The 22650-nt window shown below is 37.3% G+C and overlaps 2 protein-coding genes across 2 annotated transcripts; both read left to right on the forward strand.

Moving 5' to 3' along the window:
* Positions 1–10789: 10789 nt before the first annotated feature.
* On the forward strand, positions 10790–11722 carry OR4G18 (olfactory receptor family 4 subfamily G member 18). The gene has a single exon (NM_001390648.1). It carries the CDS (start codon positions 10790–10792, stop codon positions 11720–11722), a length of 933 nt encoding a protein of 310 aa, NP_001377577.1.
* A 9126-nt stretch (positions 11723–20848) lies between these two features.
* Positions 20849–21760, forward strand: OR4K36 (olfactory receptor family 4 subfamily K member 36). Its single transcript, NM_001390299.1, has one exon. It carries the CDS (start codon positions 20849–20851, stop codon positions 21758–21760), a length of 912 nt encoding a protein of 303 aa, NP_001377228.1.
* The last annotated feature ends 890 nt before the right edge of the window (positions 21761–22650 follow it).

The raw sequence follows: 22650 nt of genomic DNA on the forward strand, positions 1-22650 counted from the left end.
TTCAAATGAGTCAGCTCTTCACATCAGGTGGCCAAAGTACTGGAGTTTCATTTTCAACATCAGTCCTTCCAAAGAACACCCAGGACTGATCTCCTTTAGGATGGACTGGTTGCATCTCCTTGCAGTCCAAGGGACTCTCAAGAGTCTTCTCCAACACCACAGTTCAAAAGCATCAATTCTTCCGCGCTCAGCTTTCTTTATAGTCCAACTCTCACATCCATACATGACCACTGGAAAAACCACAGCCTTGACTAGACGGACAATTGTTGACAAAGTAATGTCTCTGCTTTTTAATATGCTGTCTAGGTTGGCCATAACTTTCCTTCCAAGGAGTAAGTGTCTATTAATTTCATGGCTGCAATCACCATCTGCAGTGATTTTGGAGCCCAGAAAAATAAAGTCTGAGACTGTTTCCACTGTTTCCCCATCTATTTCCCATGAAATGATAGGACTGGATGCCATGATCTTAGTTTTCTGAATGTTAAGCATTAAGCGAACTTTTCACTCTCCTCTTTCACTTTCATCAAGAGGCTCTTTAGTTGTTCTTCACTTTCTGCCATGAGGGTGGTGTCATCTGCATATCTGAGGTTATTGATATTTCTCCCGGCAATCTTGATTCCAGCTTGTGCTTCTTCCAGCCCAGCATTTCTCATGATGTACTCTGCATGTAAGTTAAATAAGCAGGGTGACAATATACAGCCTTGATGTACTCCTTTTCCTATTTGGAAACCAGTCTGTTGTTCCATGTCCCGTTCTAACTGTTGCTTCCTGACCTGCATACAGGTTTCTCAAGAGGCAGGTCAAGTGGTCTGGTATTCCCATCTCTTTCAGAATTTTCCATAGTTTATTGTGATGCACACAGTCAAAGGCTTTGGCATAGTCAATAAAGCAGAAATAGATGTTTTTCTGAAACACTCTTGCTTTTTTGATGACTGTTTCTTGACTATGTTGAAGTTTGTTTTCTTAGGTGATACAGGAAAACTGCAGAGGGTTGGCATGGGAATCATTTCCTTACCCAGATTGGAAAAATTTTTAAATTGTGTTCAGACAAAGTCCTTTTACCTGCCCTTCATTATGGAGAAGGCTCTGGGTATTTTTCACAATGTTTAACTTCTCCCTTCCCCAGTCATAACCATGGGGGAAAGATCTGTCTCAAATCTTTACACTGAGAACCTGGTGGGGTTCCTGGAGGTAAAGCTCCCAAAAATGTGCCCCACCCCAGTAACGTGGCCCTCATGTTTCTCATGCCAGTCCAGACTCAACGTATAACAAATCATGAAAATCATCATTCAAGTCTCCCTATCAGTTTATGGTCCTTGTGGCTTCTCCTCTAGTTAGGTTGTCCTCAGTTGTGTTTCCCTGAATATGTCTCTCTCTTCAGGCATCAGGGGCCAGTTTGTCTTAGGACCTTTTTTGTAGCAGTTATAGAAACAAAAAGTTATTGATTTTCAGTGTCCAGTATTTTCATAATTTAAAAATATGAGTGACATATTACAAGCTCTTTATCTGTCAGAGAGAAATCAGAAGTCTCCTATAGCATGTTTTTTCTGTAATTTCAAAATTGTATGGTAACAAATTATAAGGTTTCACTTCCTTTTGCTTTATGAACCTATAGTTCTTACACAGTCTCAAACTGGCTCATTTCAGATTGCTATTCATGCTAGAATGAGCTTGTTACTTCTGAGACAGACAGTGGCAGAAATAGTAGACAACAATAAGCTGGAAACGTAGGAAGCAAGGAAATCGTAAATGTACAATGTGAATTTTCATAAATGAAAATGGTCAAGCAACTAACACCCAAGAAAATACATAAAACATTATCAGCTTTTCAGAAATACTGTATTGCATTACAAAGGTTTTTAAAGTTCCAGACAAATCATACTCCAAACTCTGCTCTAAACCAGCATCCTATCCCCAGTACTAGCACTCACTGCTGCTAAGTCACTTCAGTCGTGTCCGACTCTGTGCAACCCCATAAATGGCAGCCCACCAGGCTCCCCTGTCCCTGAGATTCTCCAGGCAAGAAACTAGCATTCACTAGTCTTTCATTATTAAGCTGTCTAAGACTAGGGAAAATCATTTATCCTCTTTTTGCCTGTATTCTCCTCTGTTCATGTATCTAAGTGTCTTTATATAATTAGATGAGGCCTGAAAATTGTGTTTAACACCCAGCCAAGTGAATAAGTGTTGAGTCTTAATGTTCTCAGACTGAGATGGTCAAGGCACAAAATGTTTGGTAAAGCAAAATAAGTGTGCTCATATTTCATGAGCTCTAGAAATTAAGGAGATAAAACTTGGAGAGGGGGAAAAGCCAGACAGTAAAGATGGAGAAGAAACAAAGGGCCAGTAATGGACATTTTCAGGGTCAAGGAAGCACTGAGACTGTTGAGACTTATTCCTCTGAAGGACCAAGAAGAAGTCGAGGTGCCATAGCAGTCCTTAAGTCATGAGCACAGTTGCAACATTTCAGTGATGAGCTCCCTGTCACCTGCCCATGTACATAACTCATCTAACTTGTGCTGGAGCTGGAGCTTATATCTTATTCTACTTCATGACATGGCAGATACAGAGCAAAAGAAAAAACTGAACAGACATATTTTAAACTTCCTTTGTTTACATACAATAACCTTTTAGCAATAGTTTAACTGGTGTAACTTGAAAAAGAGTGCATTACTACATGATGCCCTAAATTCAGAGAAAGCAGGCAGCAAAAGATCCCCGAGGAGCATGTAGGAGAAGTCTTTCCAAATACTTGGCTCTATTTAAACAGATATGGGAAGTTTCTAAGCCCAGAGGCTATGTGTAAACTTGCCACACTGAGAAGGATGCTCTCCCACCAGCACTGGTCATGACAGAAAATTAATTGGACTTCATTTCAGACTCATGGTAGAATATAGAGAAAACCTTCTCAGTCAGAAACAAGATTCTGGTTTCTGATGTGATCTCTACAGAGTAAGTATATCCCAGTTAACTGATTTTTGAACTTTCACTAATGCCTCTCCCTTATTTTAAGACTAAATTCTTTGTTTTTTTCTTTAGTATGTTTTCACACATCCTTATAGATCTTAGTTTTAAATGTGTGATGCAGTTAATGTGCTTAGGGGAATTTTGCATTTTCTCCTAACTAATCCCTGGGACTTCTGGATTACCATAGCAGTTAACACATACTAAAAAACAGCTCTGCCTTTTACAGTCTTAGCAGTTCCCAGCTACCCTGGTTGAGAAACATCTGTTCTCACAGACTCTCCAAATTATCCTGATGTCTTCTGATTGTTTTTGCATTTTGCTGTTCAACCATTTGATCAGTGTGATAAATACAGAAAAACCTCAGTCCTCACCACTAATAGGGGCCTAAGTACAGTCCAGTGAAGGTAAATGATGAAGTTAAAATTATTTTTCTATAAATGTGAACAACTTTTCTTACTGTTATTGGCCTTTACATATGTCTGTGTCTGAATTACTTATTCATAGGGCAAAATGTCTTATTTCAGAAATTGTTATTTTCTTAGTCTTTAGAAATTGGAAGCCATTTCTAATAAAGAAGTTACATTGGAGTTAGACAGACCTCCATTTATATTCCAGTTCTGTTACTTTCTAGATTATGAAATGGAAAAATCAAGCTTTCTCATCTATAAAATTGCAGTAAGTGCTGGGCTTATTGAAAAGAATAATATTGGTATTAAGCACAGTGAGTAGTACATAGTAAGCACTAGTCAACATCTTAATCATCCAGTTCCAAGCTTGAAAAAGGTAAAGGAAAAAGAGAGAGATGAAGGTATTAAGAGAGATGAAGAAAGAAAAGAAGGAGGGAAAGGGAATTAAGAAAAGAAGGAAAAGAAAGAGGGTTAAGGAGGCAGGACAAAGGAAGGAGGGAGGGAAAGAAGGAAGGAAGAAAAGTAGGAAGAAAGTACTTAACTCTCTGGCATAGAGAAAAAAATATTTTCCACAGAAATCATTAAAAATAATACAGATTAATAGTTTATGACCAAGCGAACTTTGAGTTTACATTTTCTCCCATCAAGGACAATCAAGAGTGGAAGGAGTTTCACATGTCTATTGTATAAGACAGTCACAAAAAAGAAACCCCTTTGCCCCTGAAAGGCAAAGGGCAGTAATAAATTAAGCAGAAATTGGTAATTAATTCCCAGTCCTGCTAACAGATTCAGTATTGATGGTAAGAATCACTTATAGCTATTTATCTTAAGCAATGATGATGAATCTGAAAAGGAGACAATCTCTCAGTGTTTCTCAATCCCTTGAATCTGCTGCGGGTGAAATGTGAGCTTGGGAAGGTCTGTGGACCTAATTTTTATCACTGCAGAATCTGATTTCATAATTATATATCTTTTTCTTTACTCTCCACAATTGATTTCTCCCTCTGTCCTTTTTTTCTTTGTTGACTCATTTTATCTGAGTGATTTTTACTCATTTTGTTGTATCCTTTTGGTATTATTCTCATAGTTAAAAATACATTATAAGATGAATGTAAAATATTATTCAAAATGCTAAGGTTCTTTATTGGCGTGGTATGTGAAATGTCTTGACTTTTTCATCCTTTTGCTCTCTGAACATTAGGATCAGAAAAATAAAATGGCTATCCTATTTCTACTGACACAGTATAAAAAAGGATACTACCTTTATTTTTACCAGAGGAATTCAATCATTATTCCCATGGTTTCCTGAAAATTGTCTAAATTATCTAGCACTTGGTATACACTATAACGGGCTTCCCAGGTGGCGCTAGAGGTAAATAACCCACTTACCAATGCAGGAGACAAAAGAGGCACAGGTTCGATTCCTGGGCCAAGAAGATCCCCTGGAGGAGGGCATGGGAACCCACTCCAGTATTCATGCCTGTAGAATCCCATGGACAGAGAAGCCTGGTGGGCTACAGTCCATAGGGTCACAAAGAGTCAGACAACCGAAGTGATTTAGCTGCTGCTGCTAAGTCGCTTCAGTCGTATCCGACTTTGAGCGACCCCATAGATGGCAGCCAACCAGGCTCCTCCGTCCCTGGGATTCTCCAGGCAAGAACAATGGATTAGGTTGCCATTTCCTTCTCCAATGCATGAAAGTGAAAAGTGAAAGTGAAGTCGCTCAGTCGTGTCTGACTCTTCACGACCGCATGGACTGCAGCCTACCAGTCTCCTCCGTCCATGGGATTTTCCAGGCAAGAGTGCTGGAGGGGGTTGCCATTGCCTTCTCCAGAAGCGACTTAGCACACACCTACAAATACACTATAACAAATAACACTTATTTAGCACCGACTATATGTCATAGCTGGAGAAGGCAATGGCAACCCACTCTAGTCTTCTTACCTGGAGAATCTCATGGTCAGAGGAGCCTGGCGAGCTACAGTCCATAGCATCACAAAAGTATCAGATGTGACTTAGCGACTAAACAGCATATGTCATAGCATTGTCTGATTTTGCTTTGTTTCAACTCATATAATCCTCAAAAATAAGAGTTAGTGACTTTCAGTACCTGTCTGTAACAGGAAAAAATTAACACACTAGAAAGTTCATTATCTCACCCTAGAACAGCTAGAAAGGAGAATCTGGGGATACAGACAGTTTTGCTCCTAAATCCACATTATACTGTGTGTTGGAAACGACTCCAATATAAATATTTCTATCCCTCAATTAATTTTGATACACTGGCTTTTATATTAGGAAAACAAAAAATATATATATATATATTATCTCTAAAAATATACCAAACAAGTTGGGGATAAGGAAACAAGCCTAAATTGATTTAAAATCCCACCACCTTTAGAATTTGGGGAGCAGATACTAATGTAAAATGCCATCTGCATATCCCCCAAAATAAAAATGGGCTTCCCAGGTGGCACAATGGTAAAGGATCCACCTGCCAAAGCAGGAGACCTGGGTTCGATCCGTGGGTTGAGAAGATCCCCTGGAGAAGGAAATGGCTACCTGCTCCAGTATTCTTGCCTGAAAATTCCATGAACAGAGGAGCCTGGCGGGCCACAGTCCATGAGGCCTCAAGGAGTAGGAAATGACTGAATGAGCACAAAATAAAAAGATCTGTTTTCTGTATAAATGCTTTCTTGACTTATCAATATATCTTTATATGTTAGTTAATGTACACCTAACTTAGTGAACACTAATCTTTTTAAAAACCTCTATTGTGTAAATGTATCCACTTAATCCCTTGTTCTAAAAAAGTTTGTATTGTAAGAAATGTTGTTAAGTAAAATATACATTTCAGCTATTTGTATGTTTGCATGCGTGCATGGGTGTTCTTTGGAAGGAATGATGCTAAAGCTGAAACTCCAGTACTTTGGCCACCTCATGTGAAGAGTTGACTCACTGGAGCTGCTAGGATCCTCTGAGCATGGGATTCTCCAGGTAACAATACTGGAGTGGGTTGCCATGCCCCCCTCCAGGGGATCTTCCTGACCAAGGGATTGAACCCATGTCTCTTACACCCTCCTGCATTGGCAGGCAGGTTCTTTACCACTAGCATCACCTGGGAAGACCATTTGTTCGTTTATTTCAATTCATTCAAAGACATAGGATTACTGAGTCACAGTACAAATACATATATTTTTTTAACCTATTACTCAATTGCCCTCTAGATTGCTTATACCACTTCACATTACCAACAGCTGAGAATAAAACATACTGCTTTCTGAATCCCATAGCAACAAGTTTACTTATTCTGTTGAGGAAAAAAAGTACAAAATTGGAATCTGCTTTCTGAATTTGTAGGAAACATATAAAAATTTCTTCAACCTCAAGTTTAAAAATTAACTATGATGTATTTTATTAAAATGTAATCCTTTTACTACTGTGTTTAAGCCTTACATTTAAGTTCCTCATTCACAACTTACTTTTATGTAAGATATATAGTAAAATACACTTTTACATTTCCAATGTTGAGCTACATGTTTAACAACCATTGACTACTCTGAATTTATTGAGTTCTCCTGCATAATTGTAATGTCTTCTTCCTTATATACTAAATTCCCTAATTTGTATCTCATTCTTAACTGTGTTTTGTTAATTTATCTGTTCAACTTTACTCAAACTGATCACCGTTTAATTAGTAGAGGTTTATAATAAGTTCCAATATCTTTTCCAGATAGCATTCCTTTTTCTCCTCTAACTCCCATTCTGTTCCCTCTTCAACATTTCCCTGGGCTTTTCAAATGGAGTTTGGTGCATTTTGTCATGTTCCAGACTTCCACTGAACTTTTAATGAACACTGCAGTTATTGCTCAGAATAATTTAGTGATAATTGATATTTTTATAATTTTGAGTCTTCTTATAAGTTAGCATGATTTTCAGCTTCCGTTTAAGTCAAGGCTTCAAGTATTCCAGAACAGTTTGTTTCTCAATAAAATGCATAAATTGCTTATTTTTTTTCCATCATAAATGATGTCTCCTTTTACCATATTTTATCAAGTTATTAGCATCACTTTTATTCAAATATTTTACTACATTTAATAGTTTCTATTCAATTGTCTTAGGTTTTTAAGATGGATAATTGTGTGACTTGCAAATAATTGCAATTTTGATACCTTTCTTTCAATAGTATTATTTGATTTAATCTCATCTATCATAAATGAAACATGTTACTGCAGCCTTCCTTCTTTGTGTTCCTGATTTTAATTTTTCATGTCTATGCTGACTGTTGGTTTAAAAATTATATTAAAAGCAGTTTGTTCAAAATAATTCTTCAGTTCAGTTCAGTCGCTCAGTCGTGTCCGACTCTTTGCGACCCCATTCTTAATTCTTCCTAATTTACTGAGTTTTTATGTAAATCAGTTTTGAAATTTATTAAGTGAGTAGTACATTCATTTCCTAAAATTTCAATAAAAATACTCTCAAATAAACTTTTTCTCATCTCTGAGGGCCTTAGGTGTTATGTTGTGGGATGAAGAATTTTTTTTTTTTCTTGATAGTCTCACCAAAGGCTTTAAGTAGAAAATCTATGTGATAATACTTGATCTCTAGATAAATGAGCTCTGAAAACAGACTACAGAAAGAGATAGTCTTGGGGACAACGAATCAGAGAGATCATTCAGTAGCCTTTTCAAATATCAAGATGGGAAAATATGTAGACTAGAAACCAAAGGAAAAATGACAACAGAAATGGGAAAGAAATTTAAAAATACTTGAGAATGAAAATTGTGCAAATGGAGATGGAAATAAAAGGACAGAGGAGAGTGACACACAGGCATTTCAATTAGGCACCTGGAAGAACAGTAACAATATTATAAAGGTGTTGGTACATACACATAGTATATGAATATTTATGATTGCATACATATTATGTGGCTATGACATATTAGTAAATATATATACATTATTAATATTCATTAACTACATGAAAGATATACAGTTGACATCTTGTGTTAATGAATGTTTTTATAAAGATAAGTGACTCAGAATAACTGTTGACTCTTTGGAAAGGGGAAAGGAACAAATGAGATATTTATTATTGGCTTTGCTATTTAGGAGTAGACGACAACATTATTAATTCAGTTTTGACATGTCAACTCAAAGATGGAGGTGTGGCTTTCATTTGTGTATACGGTTTTGGATAAATTACTCTGGAGTACAATTGAAGCTACAGACTCAGAATTCAAAATACAGGTACTTGTTAAACTGAGTAAACTGATATTGAATTTAAAAAATGCTTATTAAAAAACTTTGAGTCACACCAGAAATTAAGAATGAGCAGAGGAGAAGTGATCACTGAGTTAGTGAGAGGCATAGAGAAATCAGAAAATTAAGTGAATAATTATGGGAGGACTGTCATGGACACAGCATGATTGCATTCAACAAATTAACAGAAAATCTGATTTATAGAGGATCAAACAAGTTGGAATTCATTTCTTATCACATTACAAAAATAAATCTGAAGGGAGACTGTTGCTGGCTTTAACTGATTCAATATGCCCTTTGGTTGCCAGATTCTCCCTAAATTTTTACTATATTATTTGTATTTTACAGGCTTTAGAACTTTGCAGTTGCTGCACCTTTAGTCATGTCCTTTGAGTTAAATGCAGAGGGGAAAAAATAGACCATAAAAAGGACTTTTTCTGCATGAACATTTGTCATTTCATTGGGGAAAGAAAGCCCTCCAAACACCCATTTATTTATATCTCATTGAACAGTTAGCTCTAGGGTCACGTGTGCCATCTTAGTCCAATTTATGGTCACAGTAACTGGTTTAGAAAAATATAATGACTAGTTTAGAAAAATCATATATCATGCTTGCAATTTGGAATAGGGCTATTCTCTTCTAAAATTTAGACTTCAGTCCACTACTTAAGCAAATGGAATTTCTGTTGGCAATAAATGGCAAGAGGGTTAGCTTTACAAAAGCCAAGAAGCCAACAGCAGAGGGAGTTACATAAACAAGGTTGTGATAAACAGCATCACATCCTGCAAGGAGATCAAGGAAAATGGTGACTGAAAATTGATTAATAGACAATGCATTCATATTCCAGGGGTTTTTCTATAGATAAGGAATCTTGGAAACTGACTTGTTTCGACTTACTGATGAACAAAAGAGCCAAAGAAGAGTTAGGGAAATAAAGGAAAATTAGAAAGGGACACTAGATTAGAGATTTGATCTGATTTTTTTAAGTTGTGAGCTACGTTAGTAGTAGAAGGAAACAAACATTTTAATTAAGTTTAATTGACGGATCCTTGGGGCATCCCAGCTTTTTCAGTGGTAAAGAATTCCACCTGCCAATGCAGGAGACGCAGAAGACGTGAATTCTATCCCTAGGTCAGGAAGACCCCCTGGAGAAAGAAATGGAAACCATTCTGGTATTCAAACCTGGAAAATTCCATGAACAGAGGAGCCTGGCAGGCTACAAAGAGTCAGACATGACTTAGCAACTGAGCAATGACAATGACAATGAGTGATGGGGAAGATCTAGGGAAGGTTTTGGCCTTGAAGTGCATACTTCTGTGGTTAGAAGCATGGATTATGGTATTCTATAGCTCTGGATAAAAGTCTTGGCTCTGACACTTGGTCCATTGGAGACTCAGTTTCTTCATTAATAAAATTAGTCTAATAAAACGGCATTTCTATATGGAATTCTATGAGGTTTAAATGAGATAATGAGCTTAGTACAAAGCTTTGTATAGAGGATATATTGATAATGTCATCTGTTAATTTAACATTTTCTACTAATAGGTATTTTGTAATCAATATTTTATTGAATATAGAGGTCTATATGCACTATGATAATGTTTCATGAATCAAATATTATGAAAAATCAATATCTGGACACCTTACTTCCTTGATAAATTGTGCCAAAAAGAAAAAAAAAAACAAAAACAAAACACACGCACACAGGTGAAGCAACGTAACACACATTAAACAGTTTCAATCTGAAGATTTCTATTTAACCAATGAAATAAATTCAGCTAAGGGTACTTTGCAATTTTGTGTGAGAACATTGATATAAAAGTGACAGAAATGACTAAGTTTATTCACATGAGAGCACACCTAGGTAGATGATCAAGGAAAATGTCCAAAACTTGAGAAACAAAAAAAATTTTATACATCTTAAAATGGAATAAGAAGAGAAGTAAACACACTTACTTTCATTCAAATTTTCATAAATTTTAATGTAATCATTCTTCTTATAATGTTTCTATATTCTTTTTTTTTCTAGTTAAATGATTTACCAAAATACAAATGAGTAGGATGAATAGAAAGTCTACTTTTGTACTACTAATTATGACTTTTCGTTTTCTATCCTCAGGTGATTTGATAATCAGCTCTTCTGCCCAAGTCAATGGATGGACCAAATGATTCTGTGGTTTCTGAGTTTGTGTTGCTTGGACTCTCTGGTTCTTATGAAACAAAAGTTTTTCTCACGTTGATATTCTCCTGGATTTATTTAGGGATCATCCTGGGAAATCTCTTCATTTTGCTTTTAGTAATTTTTAATTCTCACTTACATTCTCCTATGTACTTCTTATTAGCAAACTTGTCCTTCATTGATATGGGGGTTGCTTCTACCACAGTCCCCAAGATGATTACAGATCTTTTAAATGAATACAAGATAATTTCTTTCCAAGGTTGTATGGTACAAATATGCTTCATCCACATAATGGGAGGAGTGGAGATGGTGTTACTCATAGCCATGGCATTTGACAGGTACACAGCAATCTGCAAGCCTCTTTACTATTTGAACATCATGAATCCTAAAATATGTGTTTCATTTGTAATCACTGGCTGGGTAATTGGGGTGACTCATGCTATGTCTCAATTTGCTTTCATTATAAACTTGCCCTTTTGTGGTCCTAACAAAGTAGACAGCTTTTATTGTGACTTTCCCAGAATCATAAAACTTGCATGCACGGATGGAGCCAAATTTGAGTTTATTGTTGCTGCCAACAGTGGCTTCATGAGCATGGGCACCTTCTTCCTGCTAATCCTCTCCTACATCTTCATTTTGGTCACTGTCTGGAAACGTTCTTCAGGAGACTTATCCAAGGCATTTGTCACTTTGTCAGCTCACATCACTGTGGTGGTTCTTTTCTTCACTCCATGCATGTTTCTTTATGTTTGGCCTTTCCCCAGATCATCAATTGATAAATACCTCTTCATTGCTGACTTTGCTCTCACCCCTGTCTTAAATCCCATTATATATACATTAAGGAACAAAGAGATAAAGGTAGCCATAAAAAGATTGATCAAAAGACATTATGTCAAATTTTGCTGATCAGATATGACTTTGGAGCTTTAAGACTATAATCCATCTGTCTTTTGGACTTCTCTACTCAGGCAAGCGAGTCGAACTAAGTCGTTCCAGTCATGTCTGATTCTGCAACATTATGGACTGTAGCCCTCCAGGCTCCTCTGTCCATGAGGATTCTCCAGGCAAGAATATTGGAAGGGGTTGCCACGCCTTCCTCCAGGGGATCTTCCTCACCCAGGAATTGAGCCTGTATCTCTTACGTCTGCACTGGCAGGCAGGTTCTTTGCCACTAGTGCACCTCTACTTAGGTACCTAAGACCTAAAATAGACAAAACTAGCAGCAGCAGATGTATCATCTACCTCACTGAACAAAATTCTGCTACATCTGTATAGTATTTATTCATTACATTTGCTACCATGGAAGGTATCAATCTACCACATAAGGTGATTCTTTTATTATTTTTAAAATAGCATGCTGCTGCTGCTGCTGCTGCTAAGTCACCTCAGTCATATCCGACTCTGTGCAACCCCATAGAGGGCAGCCCACCAGGCTCCCCCATCCCTGGGATTCTCCAGGCAAGAATACTGGAGTGGGTTGCCATTTCCTTCTCCAATGCATGAAAGTGAAAGTGAAGTCGCTCAGTCATATTCTATTCTTAGCAACCCTATGGACTGCAGCCTACCAGGCTCCTCTGCCCATGGGATTTTCCAGGCAAGAGTACTGAAGTGGGGGTGCCATCACCTTCTCCGAAATAACATGAATATCTACTAAATAACATTTTGGATTGAAAGTGTGGCTATTTTGACAATAACAAACATAAAATCTCTTCATCTTATAAAATTTGTAAGTAAATTAGCTTGGTTTGGGAAATGTCGGGAACCATCACATTGAATGGTTATATATTTTGTGTAGGACATACTAACTCTACTTAGTTACTTATGCTGATTTCCCTCAGAAGACTCAAAGACAAAATTTAATCACAGTAGTTTATTTGGAATCTGATTTTTGGAAGCACCAGTGAAGGAATGAAGAAATGATACTGAAAAGGGAAGGATGCTTGTATGTTAACATAACTGTGCGAGCTTATTGTTGTCCTCCAGGAGAACTTATAGGTTCTATGACTTAGAATTCTTCCGGCTGAAGGACAACGTTTTTGGAGTATTTGTTCATGATTATAGGATGTATTAATTTGTTGGCATCCCCAGAATATCCTATAGCAAATATTGTGTATCTGGGTAACCAGAGAAAAGATGTGAAATAGGCTTTCTGGTACTGACAGTAAAGAACTATCTCCAATAAAAGCAAACTTAAAAGCAGCCTCCCATTAACGCTTTGTTACTTAGATAAGTGCTAATTAAAGTGTTTATTCCAATAGACCCCAAACTAGTAATTGAGCACAGAGAATCAGTGATATAAGATATTTCTCTGCTTTCTACAATTCCCATAAACAGAGTTAGAGGTGGACCATTCAGCTTTGGGCATGGTTCCGAAAGCCATGACCAGATTCTGAAATCAGTCCCTAGAGATGACAACCACCTGAAACCCACAAAAGCCAACTTATTTCTTCAAGAAAGGAAGTGAAATAGTTTCAATACAAAAACTGTAGCTATAGACCAAAGTAAGAATTTTATCATACCTACAGAAAATTCAAATGAACCAAAGAACATTTTAAAATTCTACTTTACTTCCATCACTAGAATTGTTACAATTAAATTCACTTTGAAATTTTGGCTCTGAATTTGATTTAAAAGGTAAGCTATCAGATAATGCTTTCAATTTAGAGAAACACAGAAACTTAAAATCCCCTTGTTCTACCTACTCACAGAGCTCTGGAAGCTATTCTCCACCATAAGTATAATTCACATTAAGGGCAACACTGTCCCATAAATAATTCTCAAAAAAGACAATATAGTGTTTGTATTCCTGCAAGCTGACTGTATTTCAGGTCCTAAATAGAATTTTAAATCAGTTTTATCCATGAAGAATCTGATCCCAAATAATGACGTTTCCAAATGTTATATACCTTGTGCTCTACAACAATCTCTTAACCTCCTCCTTGCTTTTCTTCCTCCCTCACATTTAAACCAGCTTTCTTAGTATTTCAATATCAACTTTCAATATATACTAACTGGGATTTTCTGGAAGTTTTTTCAAGTTTCCGGAAACATTAAGGGGTTCTTCTCAGCAACTTCCTGGAACTTTTTGACTCTCTAGAGCAAAGGTCCTTCCTTCACCAAAAGGGATGCCTTCTCTACAGTTCAAGAGCTGGATACTGAGATTCAGGAAGGCCTATCCCAGTTCATGGTCCACAATTCTATAACAGGAGATGATCCTGGACAGAGATATAAAATATTAATTACCAGAAATTTCCAAACGGGGAATTTATTGCCAATGGTATTGTTTGCTAATAGTTTTTTCAGGAAGAACTTGAATGAACTATATAAAGGGAAGCCTCAGAAGTTATGAAAACCAGTTATTTGCCATGGAAACAGAATTAAGCTTTTAGAATTGACAATACCAGAATGGCATCACTGAAGGAAGAATCAGAGGAGCTTAGGTGCCCACCCCAGCCATACGGTTTCTCAACCCTGTGACTTCTTGCAAGACATGTTGAGACATAAACATTTGACATAAGATCCATTTTAATGAGGTTATTATGAAGACTGCTGCTGCTGCTACTGCTGCTAAGTCGCTTCAGTTGTGTCCGACTCTGTGCGACCCCATAGACAGCAGCCCACCAGGCTCCCCCGTCCCTGGGATTCTCCAGGCAAGAACACTGGAGTGGGTTGCCATTTCCTTCTCCAATGCATGAAAGTGAAGAGTGAAAGTGAAGTTGCTCAGTCGTGCCCGACTCTTAGCGATCCCATGGACTGCAGCCTACCAGGCTCCTCCATCCATGAGATTTTCCAGGCAAGAGTACTGGAGGGGGGTGCCATCACCTTCTCCAATTATGAAGACTAGATCATGCAATTTGAAAGGGAGCTCTTGGCATGTGAAATACAGTCAGGTTCTCTTTGCCTGATTTTTATTTTGCTCTCCACATATTTTACACCTCTTTAAGGAGAGTTCTGTCTTGTGTATTTGAACATATAAATATAAACTCTTGGAAGCTTTATTTCTCCAACATGAAATATCCTGTCCTTTAAAAAATTAATTGCTACAGTATTCTTTGAAAGTGTTGAAGTAATCTTTATCTGGCTACTAATATGAATTAATTTTATAGTACTATTTGTAAGTCACATAACACCTTTCACAGAAAGTGTAGAGAAAATAAAGCAGGCATGGGCTTTGGGGTAATCCATAGCACTCAGGATCTCTTTTGTCTGAAATGTCCAGGAGTGAGTAGACTATGATCTATGAAAACATCCAGTATATCCTTTTGACTTCACAAGAGAAAATTAGAGTATTTTACTTCCAATATTTTCTAATTCCAGTCTCACTTTTCAAACTTTGCCATCTTCTGGAAATATTGAAGGCAGAAAGCTACTTTTTATTGTTACATACTATGAGAGTGACCAAAGACTAAATTAGAAAAAACTTTTAAACAGGTTGTAATGATAAACACAGTTATATAATATTTTTTCATATGGATACTGGCCATTTCACCTTTTTAAGTAGGCTTCTTATGAAGAGTTGCATTATTAAATGAACAATTAACCAGATGACCCCCAAATCCCACTATTTGGTATTTACTGAAGTGAAATAGAATAGTTAAATACATAAATCTATGAAAGAATATTCACACAGCTTTACTCTTAATCATTAAAAATTGGAGACAACTCTACTATCCTAAACTGGGGATATATATACAATGCAATACTATTTATCAATGAAAATAAATGACTAATATATGCATCAAATGGATGAATCTCAAGTACAGAGTAAGAAAAGCCAAATGCAAAAGACAACAAATTGTACAATTCCATTTTTATTTTGGTAAAAGGAAAATACAGAGACAGAAAAGAAACCAATAGTTTCATAGGACAGGGGTTTTGTGTGTGGTTGAGTAAAAGGGCCATAGGAGAATGTGATGTGAAATGAGACTGTAATGTATCATGGTGCAATGGTTACCCAAGTATATATGTGTAACTGCAAAACTCTCATTGGTCTTTCACTTAATAACTATAAGACTTAGGAATGTCACTTAGCCTCTTTTGCCTGTTTTCTTCTTTGTAAAGAGCTCTATATATCATCATAGTTAGTGAGATGATACCTAAAAAGTGTGTGTTAATACCCAAGCAACTGAATTAGTGTTGACTCTATGTGTTCGCAAAAACTGGGCTGGCTATGGATTCTAGTCCTCAGGGCACAAAATGGGTGGTAAGCCAAATATATTCATTTAAATGTTTTGAGATCTAGAAATGAAAGAGATAAACAAAACTTTGAGAGGGAGAAATTGAGACAGTAAATAAGGAGGAGAGAAGCAGGGACAATAAGGGAAAGGAAATAAATTGAGATTTAGTAGCATAGTCTTTGACTTTTATTTAAAATCAAAACTTCCAACAAAAAAAGATAAAGAAAAATATCTCCAATGGCATACATTGATATGTACATCTACCACTACTGATAGGAATAGGAACAGAAGGATGCACTACAAGACTGATACTTGTTAACTCTGAGAGCGGATGAGATTTGGAGGGGACAGATGAAGTGGGACTTCAATAACTGCTTAATGATATACATGAACATATATCAGTATTAGCTTGACTCTTGTAAGTAATGCTGTATCTGTGTATTATATCTTTAATAAAGTAGTAAATTAAAAAGCATCCATCCACAGTCTTCTTGTAACAGAGTTGGATGAGCACAGCCCTTAGTAAGCAGCCATTGCTGTGTCTCTTTACTCTACACCTGTTACTAGGCAACAGGTCTTGCTCAGACCTTGCTGGGTGCCTCAATGGCTCCACCCACAAGCAACCAACTGTCAATAAGCCACTGTTGGTTGTCCTGCTCAGCTATTGGTCAGCACTGCAGCGGGCCCTGCTCACAGCTGTCAATGAGGGACCACTGGGGAAATAATGGAGTCAAGGGTCAGTGGTATGGTGATCATCAGCTGGACATTGAGGTAAGAGGCAGATTCAGGCCTTCTCCTGGAAGGCCCTCCAGCTTATCCAGCCTTGGGCCAGCAGGTGAGCTGGAGGACCCAAGGAATAGACTAGGGACTACATCCCACGGGGCTCCAGAGCCCACACTAAGACCCTCCACTAGCTTGGCCCAGGCTTTGAGGCAGCAGTGAACCTCACCCCAATCCCTGTCTCTCCAACCCGACAGCAGTGGCCATCTGTATAAGTTACAGTATATGAAACCTGGTCTCCCCATTTGTGCAGCCTGAGGAGACTGAGGGCCAGCTGGGTTGGGTGCCTGGCTCCCGTAGGGATGACACCTAGGCAGGATATGGGAACCTGGCCCTAAACGAGCTGCCAACTGAGCTCTCCCTCCTCTTAGCCAGGACCTGGACCTTGGAGGGTGAAGGTTGTGCCTTAGGACTTTGCCCTTTCTGATCAAGAGAGAGAATAACATTCATCTGGTAGAGATATACAGGTACATCATTACCTGACCATGACCTGACCTCAAGGACAAAGGATCTGACAGCAAGAAGTCTGCAACAACTAACCACACCCATCCCTCACCTTTTGCTTTTAAAGGGGCTTGCTGAAAGCTTTGAGTAACTTTGGGGTTCTTAGGGCTTAAGCCACCCATCTCTTTGTATGAATCTGTAATAAACCTTTCTCTCTTCTGAATTCTAATGTTTAGTATTGATGGGTCTCAGTGTGCAGGCAGAGGGGCTTGCGAATTCAGTAACACTCTCATCACATACAGAAATGCTTATAACATGGTTAACACACAAACCATTAACATTCAGAATTTTGCTCAAGGTAGCATTGAGAACATTGAGACCAACTATTCCTCTCAAGTCCCAGGAAGCAGAAGTTTAAGTAGGCCCCTAAGTCATGAGCATAGTTGCAAAGTGACGAGGTGAGGGTGAGCTGCCTGTCACCTGCCCATTCACATGTCATCTAACTTCTGCTGACACTGGCTGATTCTGGCATCTTAGTTCTCTTCATGACATGGTAGATGCAGAACAAAAGGAAAAAAGTTATATCCTCCTAAGTTCAGAATATTTGAATCTGTTAAACTTCCTTCTTTTACAATTTTAGGTGTAATTAACTGAACTAACTTTAGCTTTTACAAGGGGGCATTATTTTATTATGCATGCAAAACCCAACTTTTCCTCAGGGGAAGTTGAAGACTAAGGATCCCCGAGGAGCATGACAGGGAGAGACTTTTCAAATGTTTGGCTTTATTAAAACACAGATATGGAAAGTTTCCAAACCCAGAGGCTACTCTTTAGAGTGTACATTTGCCACATTGAGGATGCATTCTCACCAACACTGTGGGAAATGGCAGAAAATTACTTGGATTTCATTTCAGACTAAAAGGAAAATCTAGAGTAAGCCTTCTCAGTTAGGAAAAGGATCTGGTTTCAGAGGTGATCTGTATAAAGTAAGTATATCCCAATCTATCTGATTTTTTAACTTTCACGTTCAATGTTTCTCCTCTATTTTGATTTGATGTCCCCCACCCCTTTAGCATTTTTTCATACCTATCTGTGAAGCTTACTGTTCCAAAGATGTTATTTTAGTTACTGTGCTTATAGGAAAGACTATGGGCTTTCTCTATCAGTCAGTCCCTGGGACTTTGGGATTCTTAACAACACTTTGACAAACTAACAAAAAACACTGCCTTTCTACAATCTTAAAAGTTCCTAGAGGCCCAAGTTAGTAAGATCAGTTCTCACAGATTCTCCAACTTCCCAACCCAGGGATTGAACCCAGGTCTCCCGCATCGCAGGCAGATTCTTTAATATCTGAGCTACCAGGGAAGCCCCCAACTTATATTAACATTTTCTATTTCCTTTTATATTTTACTTGCTCTACCATTGATCAAAGTAGTAAATGGAAAAAAGCCTCAGTCAAATATCAATAGGGCAAAGTACTCTACAATTTAAGGACAAACAGAACTGAATTTATATTAATGTAAACCTTTACTTCTTTCCCTATTGTTATTGGCTATGTACATTTACTGGTGTTTCAGTCACTTCTTTAAAGAACTAAATATCTTATATCAGAAATCTTTTTTACTTAGTCTTCTCAAATTCAAGATTCCTATAGAAACCATTTTGGTAGGGAAGCTATCCTGGAAGCTTTGGAGTCAGACAAACCTGTTTATTTTCCAGTTTTAGAACTTTCGAACTTAAGGTGGGAAAATCAAATTTCACATCTACAAAAGGGCAAGAAACACGATTGCTAAAATAATGTGTGTGTACATAGTTTATTGGGGCTTCCCAGATGGCTCAGTGGTATAAAATCTGCCTGCCAATGCAGGAAATGCAAGAGACCTGGTTTCAATGTCTGGGTCCAGAAGATTCCTTGGAGTAGGAAATGGCAACCCACTCCAGTATTTTTGCCTGGAAAATCCTCTGGACAGAGGAGCCCAGTAGCTACAGTCCATGGGATCACAAAGAATCCGACATGAGTGGGCAACTGAGCATGCATGTACATACAGAGTTTATTAGACCTCATGTTGTGTTCCCACCAAAATAACATAGATCTTATGTTGTGCTCTTACCAAAATAACAAAGTAAAATAATTTTAAACTCAATACTGAGATGCTGCCAGTCCATAATCCATATGCCGATTTTCATTTTAAAAAAATAGTCATACTTTTTCTGAGGAAAGAAGAAAACACTTGAGGAAAGAAAATAAAAGCAAAATCCAAAGTAAAAATGTGCCCAGAAGAGTAGCAGGCAGTTCAAACAAAAAGAAAGGCAAATAGTCCTTTAAAATGGTGTGTGTTGATGGGGAGAGGGAGATGCTTAATCTCACAGTAAGAAATGAAATCTACATTTAGATGTCATTTCTTGTTACCATTGAGAAAACATTCTAGTGGTAACGAGTGGAAACAGGCAATTTTGTACACAACTAGTTGAAATATAAAATGTTTGAAGTCTTATAGAAGGAATAACTAACAAAATAGGTTTTTAAAGTGCTTACTTGGTAAATAGTAAGTTCTAGTGAGTCAACTTAACATTAGTAGCTAGACTGAAGATAACAACAGGACACTATATAGAGAGAAATAAAGAGACATTAAAGAGGGAAAAGTAGAAATAAAGAAGGAGGGAAGGAAGGAAGTGGGGAGGGACAGATGGATAGAGAGAGGGAGAAAAGAAAGGAAACAAAGGCTTTGCTTTCTGGCTTGTAGAAAATAGAAAATATATGTGTCCACAGTTCACAGAGGTCAATTTAAATAATGCAAAGGAATAGTGTAAGTACAAATGAAGTGGAATTTATTAATATATTTTCTCCCACAGGGGCAGTCAGGAGTAAAAGTAATTTAAATTGGCCTGTCCTTTAGGCTACTCTGAAATAAGAAATTTCTGTTGCCAGTGAAGGCAAAGGACCAGTCAATGTGCATTAATAAGTGGATAAGTTAGGCTAAGGAGTAGATAATATTATGGATATATCTTCTCATAGAGAGATCAAAATGCATGAAAATATTTTGCACTATAAATGTGTAGTCAGCATCTAGGGTTTCTTTTGGAACGAAAACATCTTTTCTGAAGTCATTTGATGAACAGTTTCTCCCTGAGTATGTAGAAGACCTTGGTTTAATTCAATCTGCTATATATATCAACTTAGAAATTGATTTGTTTCTAAAAAGTATATACTATAATGAATTATTGCCCTAGATAGATTCTGAAAAATAAAAACCCTCTAAATAGATTTTAGAATGATGCATTCTCCCTGCAGAAAAGGTATATTCAAGCTCTGGAGAAATTGTTCATAAAACACATTACTACTAAATTTTAATCAGAATATTTGTTTTTAATAACCCTTAAGAACTGTACTTCTGATGGATAAAGTTTTTGACCTGTCCTTCTACATATAATTAGCTTCTTTGTTTAGTCAGAGGATTGTGCCCATCCATAAATTCATAAAATGTTATTTTCAATTTTGAGCTCAGTATAATGCTAAGATTTCAACACTGCACCTGAGAAGAATTTATCTGCTCTCTGACACCTAAACCTTAAGCTCTTCTTTCTAGAAGTTCTTAGTTCATCTCTTCTGGACACTTTAGAAATTTACTAAATGGAAGAAGCAAAACAGTCCGTGGTATCTGAGTTCATTTTTCGTGGACTCTGTGATTCAAGGGAGCTCCAGAAATTCCTCTTCCTGCCATTTTCTGCACTCTACCTGATGACTGTCCTGGGCAACCTTTTCGTTGCATTCTTAACCATCACTGACTCTCATCTCCATTCCCCAATTTACTTCCTCTTAGCCAATCTCTCATTTGTTGACTTCTGCTTTTCCTCAGTGACCACTCCTAAACTGACCACAGACTTCCTAAAGGATAATAAAACCATCTCCTTTGGGGGTTGCATGAGTCAAATCCTCTGTGTACATTTCTTTGGAGGGGGTGAGATGGTACTGCTTGTGACAATGGCCTATGACCGTTGTGTAGCCATCTGCAAGCCACTCCATTACTCCAGCATCATGAACAGACAGAAGTGCATCTGGCTAGTATTGACATCATGGATCATTGGCTTTGTGCATGCTGCAAGTCAACTAGCTATGATTTTAGATCTTCCCTTCTGTGGACCCAGAATAGTGGACAGCTTTTTCTGTGATATTCCCAAAGTGATCAAACTAGCCTGCACGGATACTCATACTCAGAGAATATTGATAAATGCTGACAGTGGTGTCTTGGCTACAACTTGCTTCATCCTCTTGCTGATCTCTTACACCTACATCCTGGTGACTGTCCGTCTTAGCTCCAAGGATGGGGCATCAAAGGCACTCTCTACCTGTACTTCCCACATCACAGTGGTGGTGCTGTTCTTTGGACCCTGCATCTTCACCTATCTGTGGCCACCCAGCATCACTTGGGTGGATAAGTTCCTTGCTGTGTTTTACACAGTAATCACACCTCTCTTGAATCCAGCCATTTATACACTGAGAAATAAAGAGATTAAGAATGCCATAAAGAGACTGATAAGTTAGCATATGGATTCAAGGTGTAATTTTTAGATCTTTCATGTAATCAGCAATTCCATCGTGTGCTCCCCAATTTGTATATATTCTGACCTATAAACTTAACTGGAAATATGTTGTATCCATAAGCTATAAATATTCCCAAATGTATGCTGTGATTTAATCCACTAAGAAAATATGTTAAAATGCAACACTAAAATTCTTAACATTGGGAGGAAATAAATGTTTTCATAAATAATTCTTTGTATAGGATAAAAACTTATCCAGTGATAACAATAATGATGACAGTTTTAAAATGATAATAATTTTCAGAATTTACTAAACATTACCTATGTTCCCCAAGCCATTCTAAGCACTTTGTATATTACTAAACCACTTTCAGTAGTTTATCATTCTCATTTCTAAAAACACATGATTTATCCTCTCTTACTTAGCTAGAGAATATACTAAAGATATTTGAGTGGTCTGCTTCCAGTTAGAAAAATAAATAAATGATTCAAAACATAATACATTGCACTTGCATTCCATAGCATAATCCTTAAAGTTTCAATCTTCAAATATTAACCCTTGGTTTAAAGGTAGAAGTTTCCCTCAAAATTTTCCTCTTAAAGTACACATGGAGAAGTATTCACAAAACATTATTTATATGTTAATAAACGACTTTTATGACTATTGTTTTTCCTTACATTAAAGAACTAATAATTCATTGCTTCAAAGCAAAGATTATGTACGATGAGAAAATTTAAAAAATAAATTTATACAAAACTATGAAAACCTCTTACACATGAATAAAAAAGATAAACAAGCCAATGGGGCTTAGAGAATAGGCAAACAATTTGAACAAGTGTTAATTTCACTGACTACACACTCAGCCTCTTTAGTTAGCTGAGAAATGCAAA

This window comes from Bos taurus, chromosome 10 (assembly GCF_002263795.3).
Source record: "Bos taurus isolate L1 Dominette 01449 registration number 42190680 breed Hereford chromosome 10, ARS-UCD2.0, whole genome shotgun sequence".
Classification (NCBI taxonomy): domain Eukaryota; kingdom Metazoa; phylum Chordata; class Mammalia; order Artiodactyla; family Bovidae; genus Bos; species Bos taurus.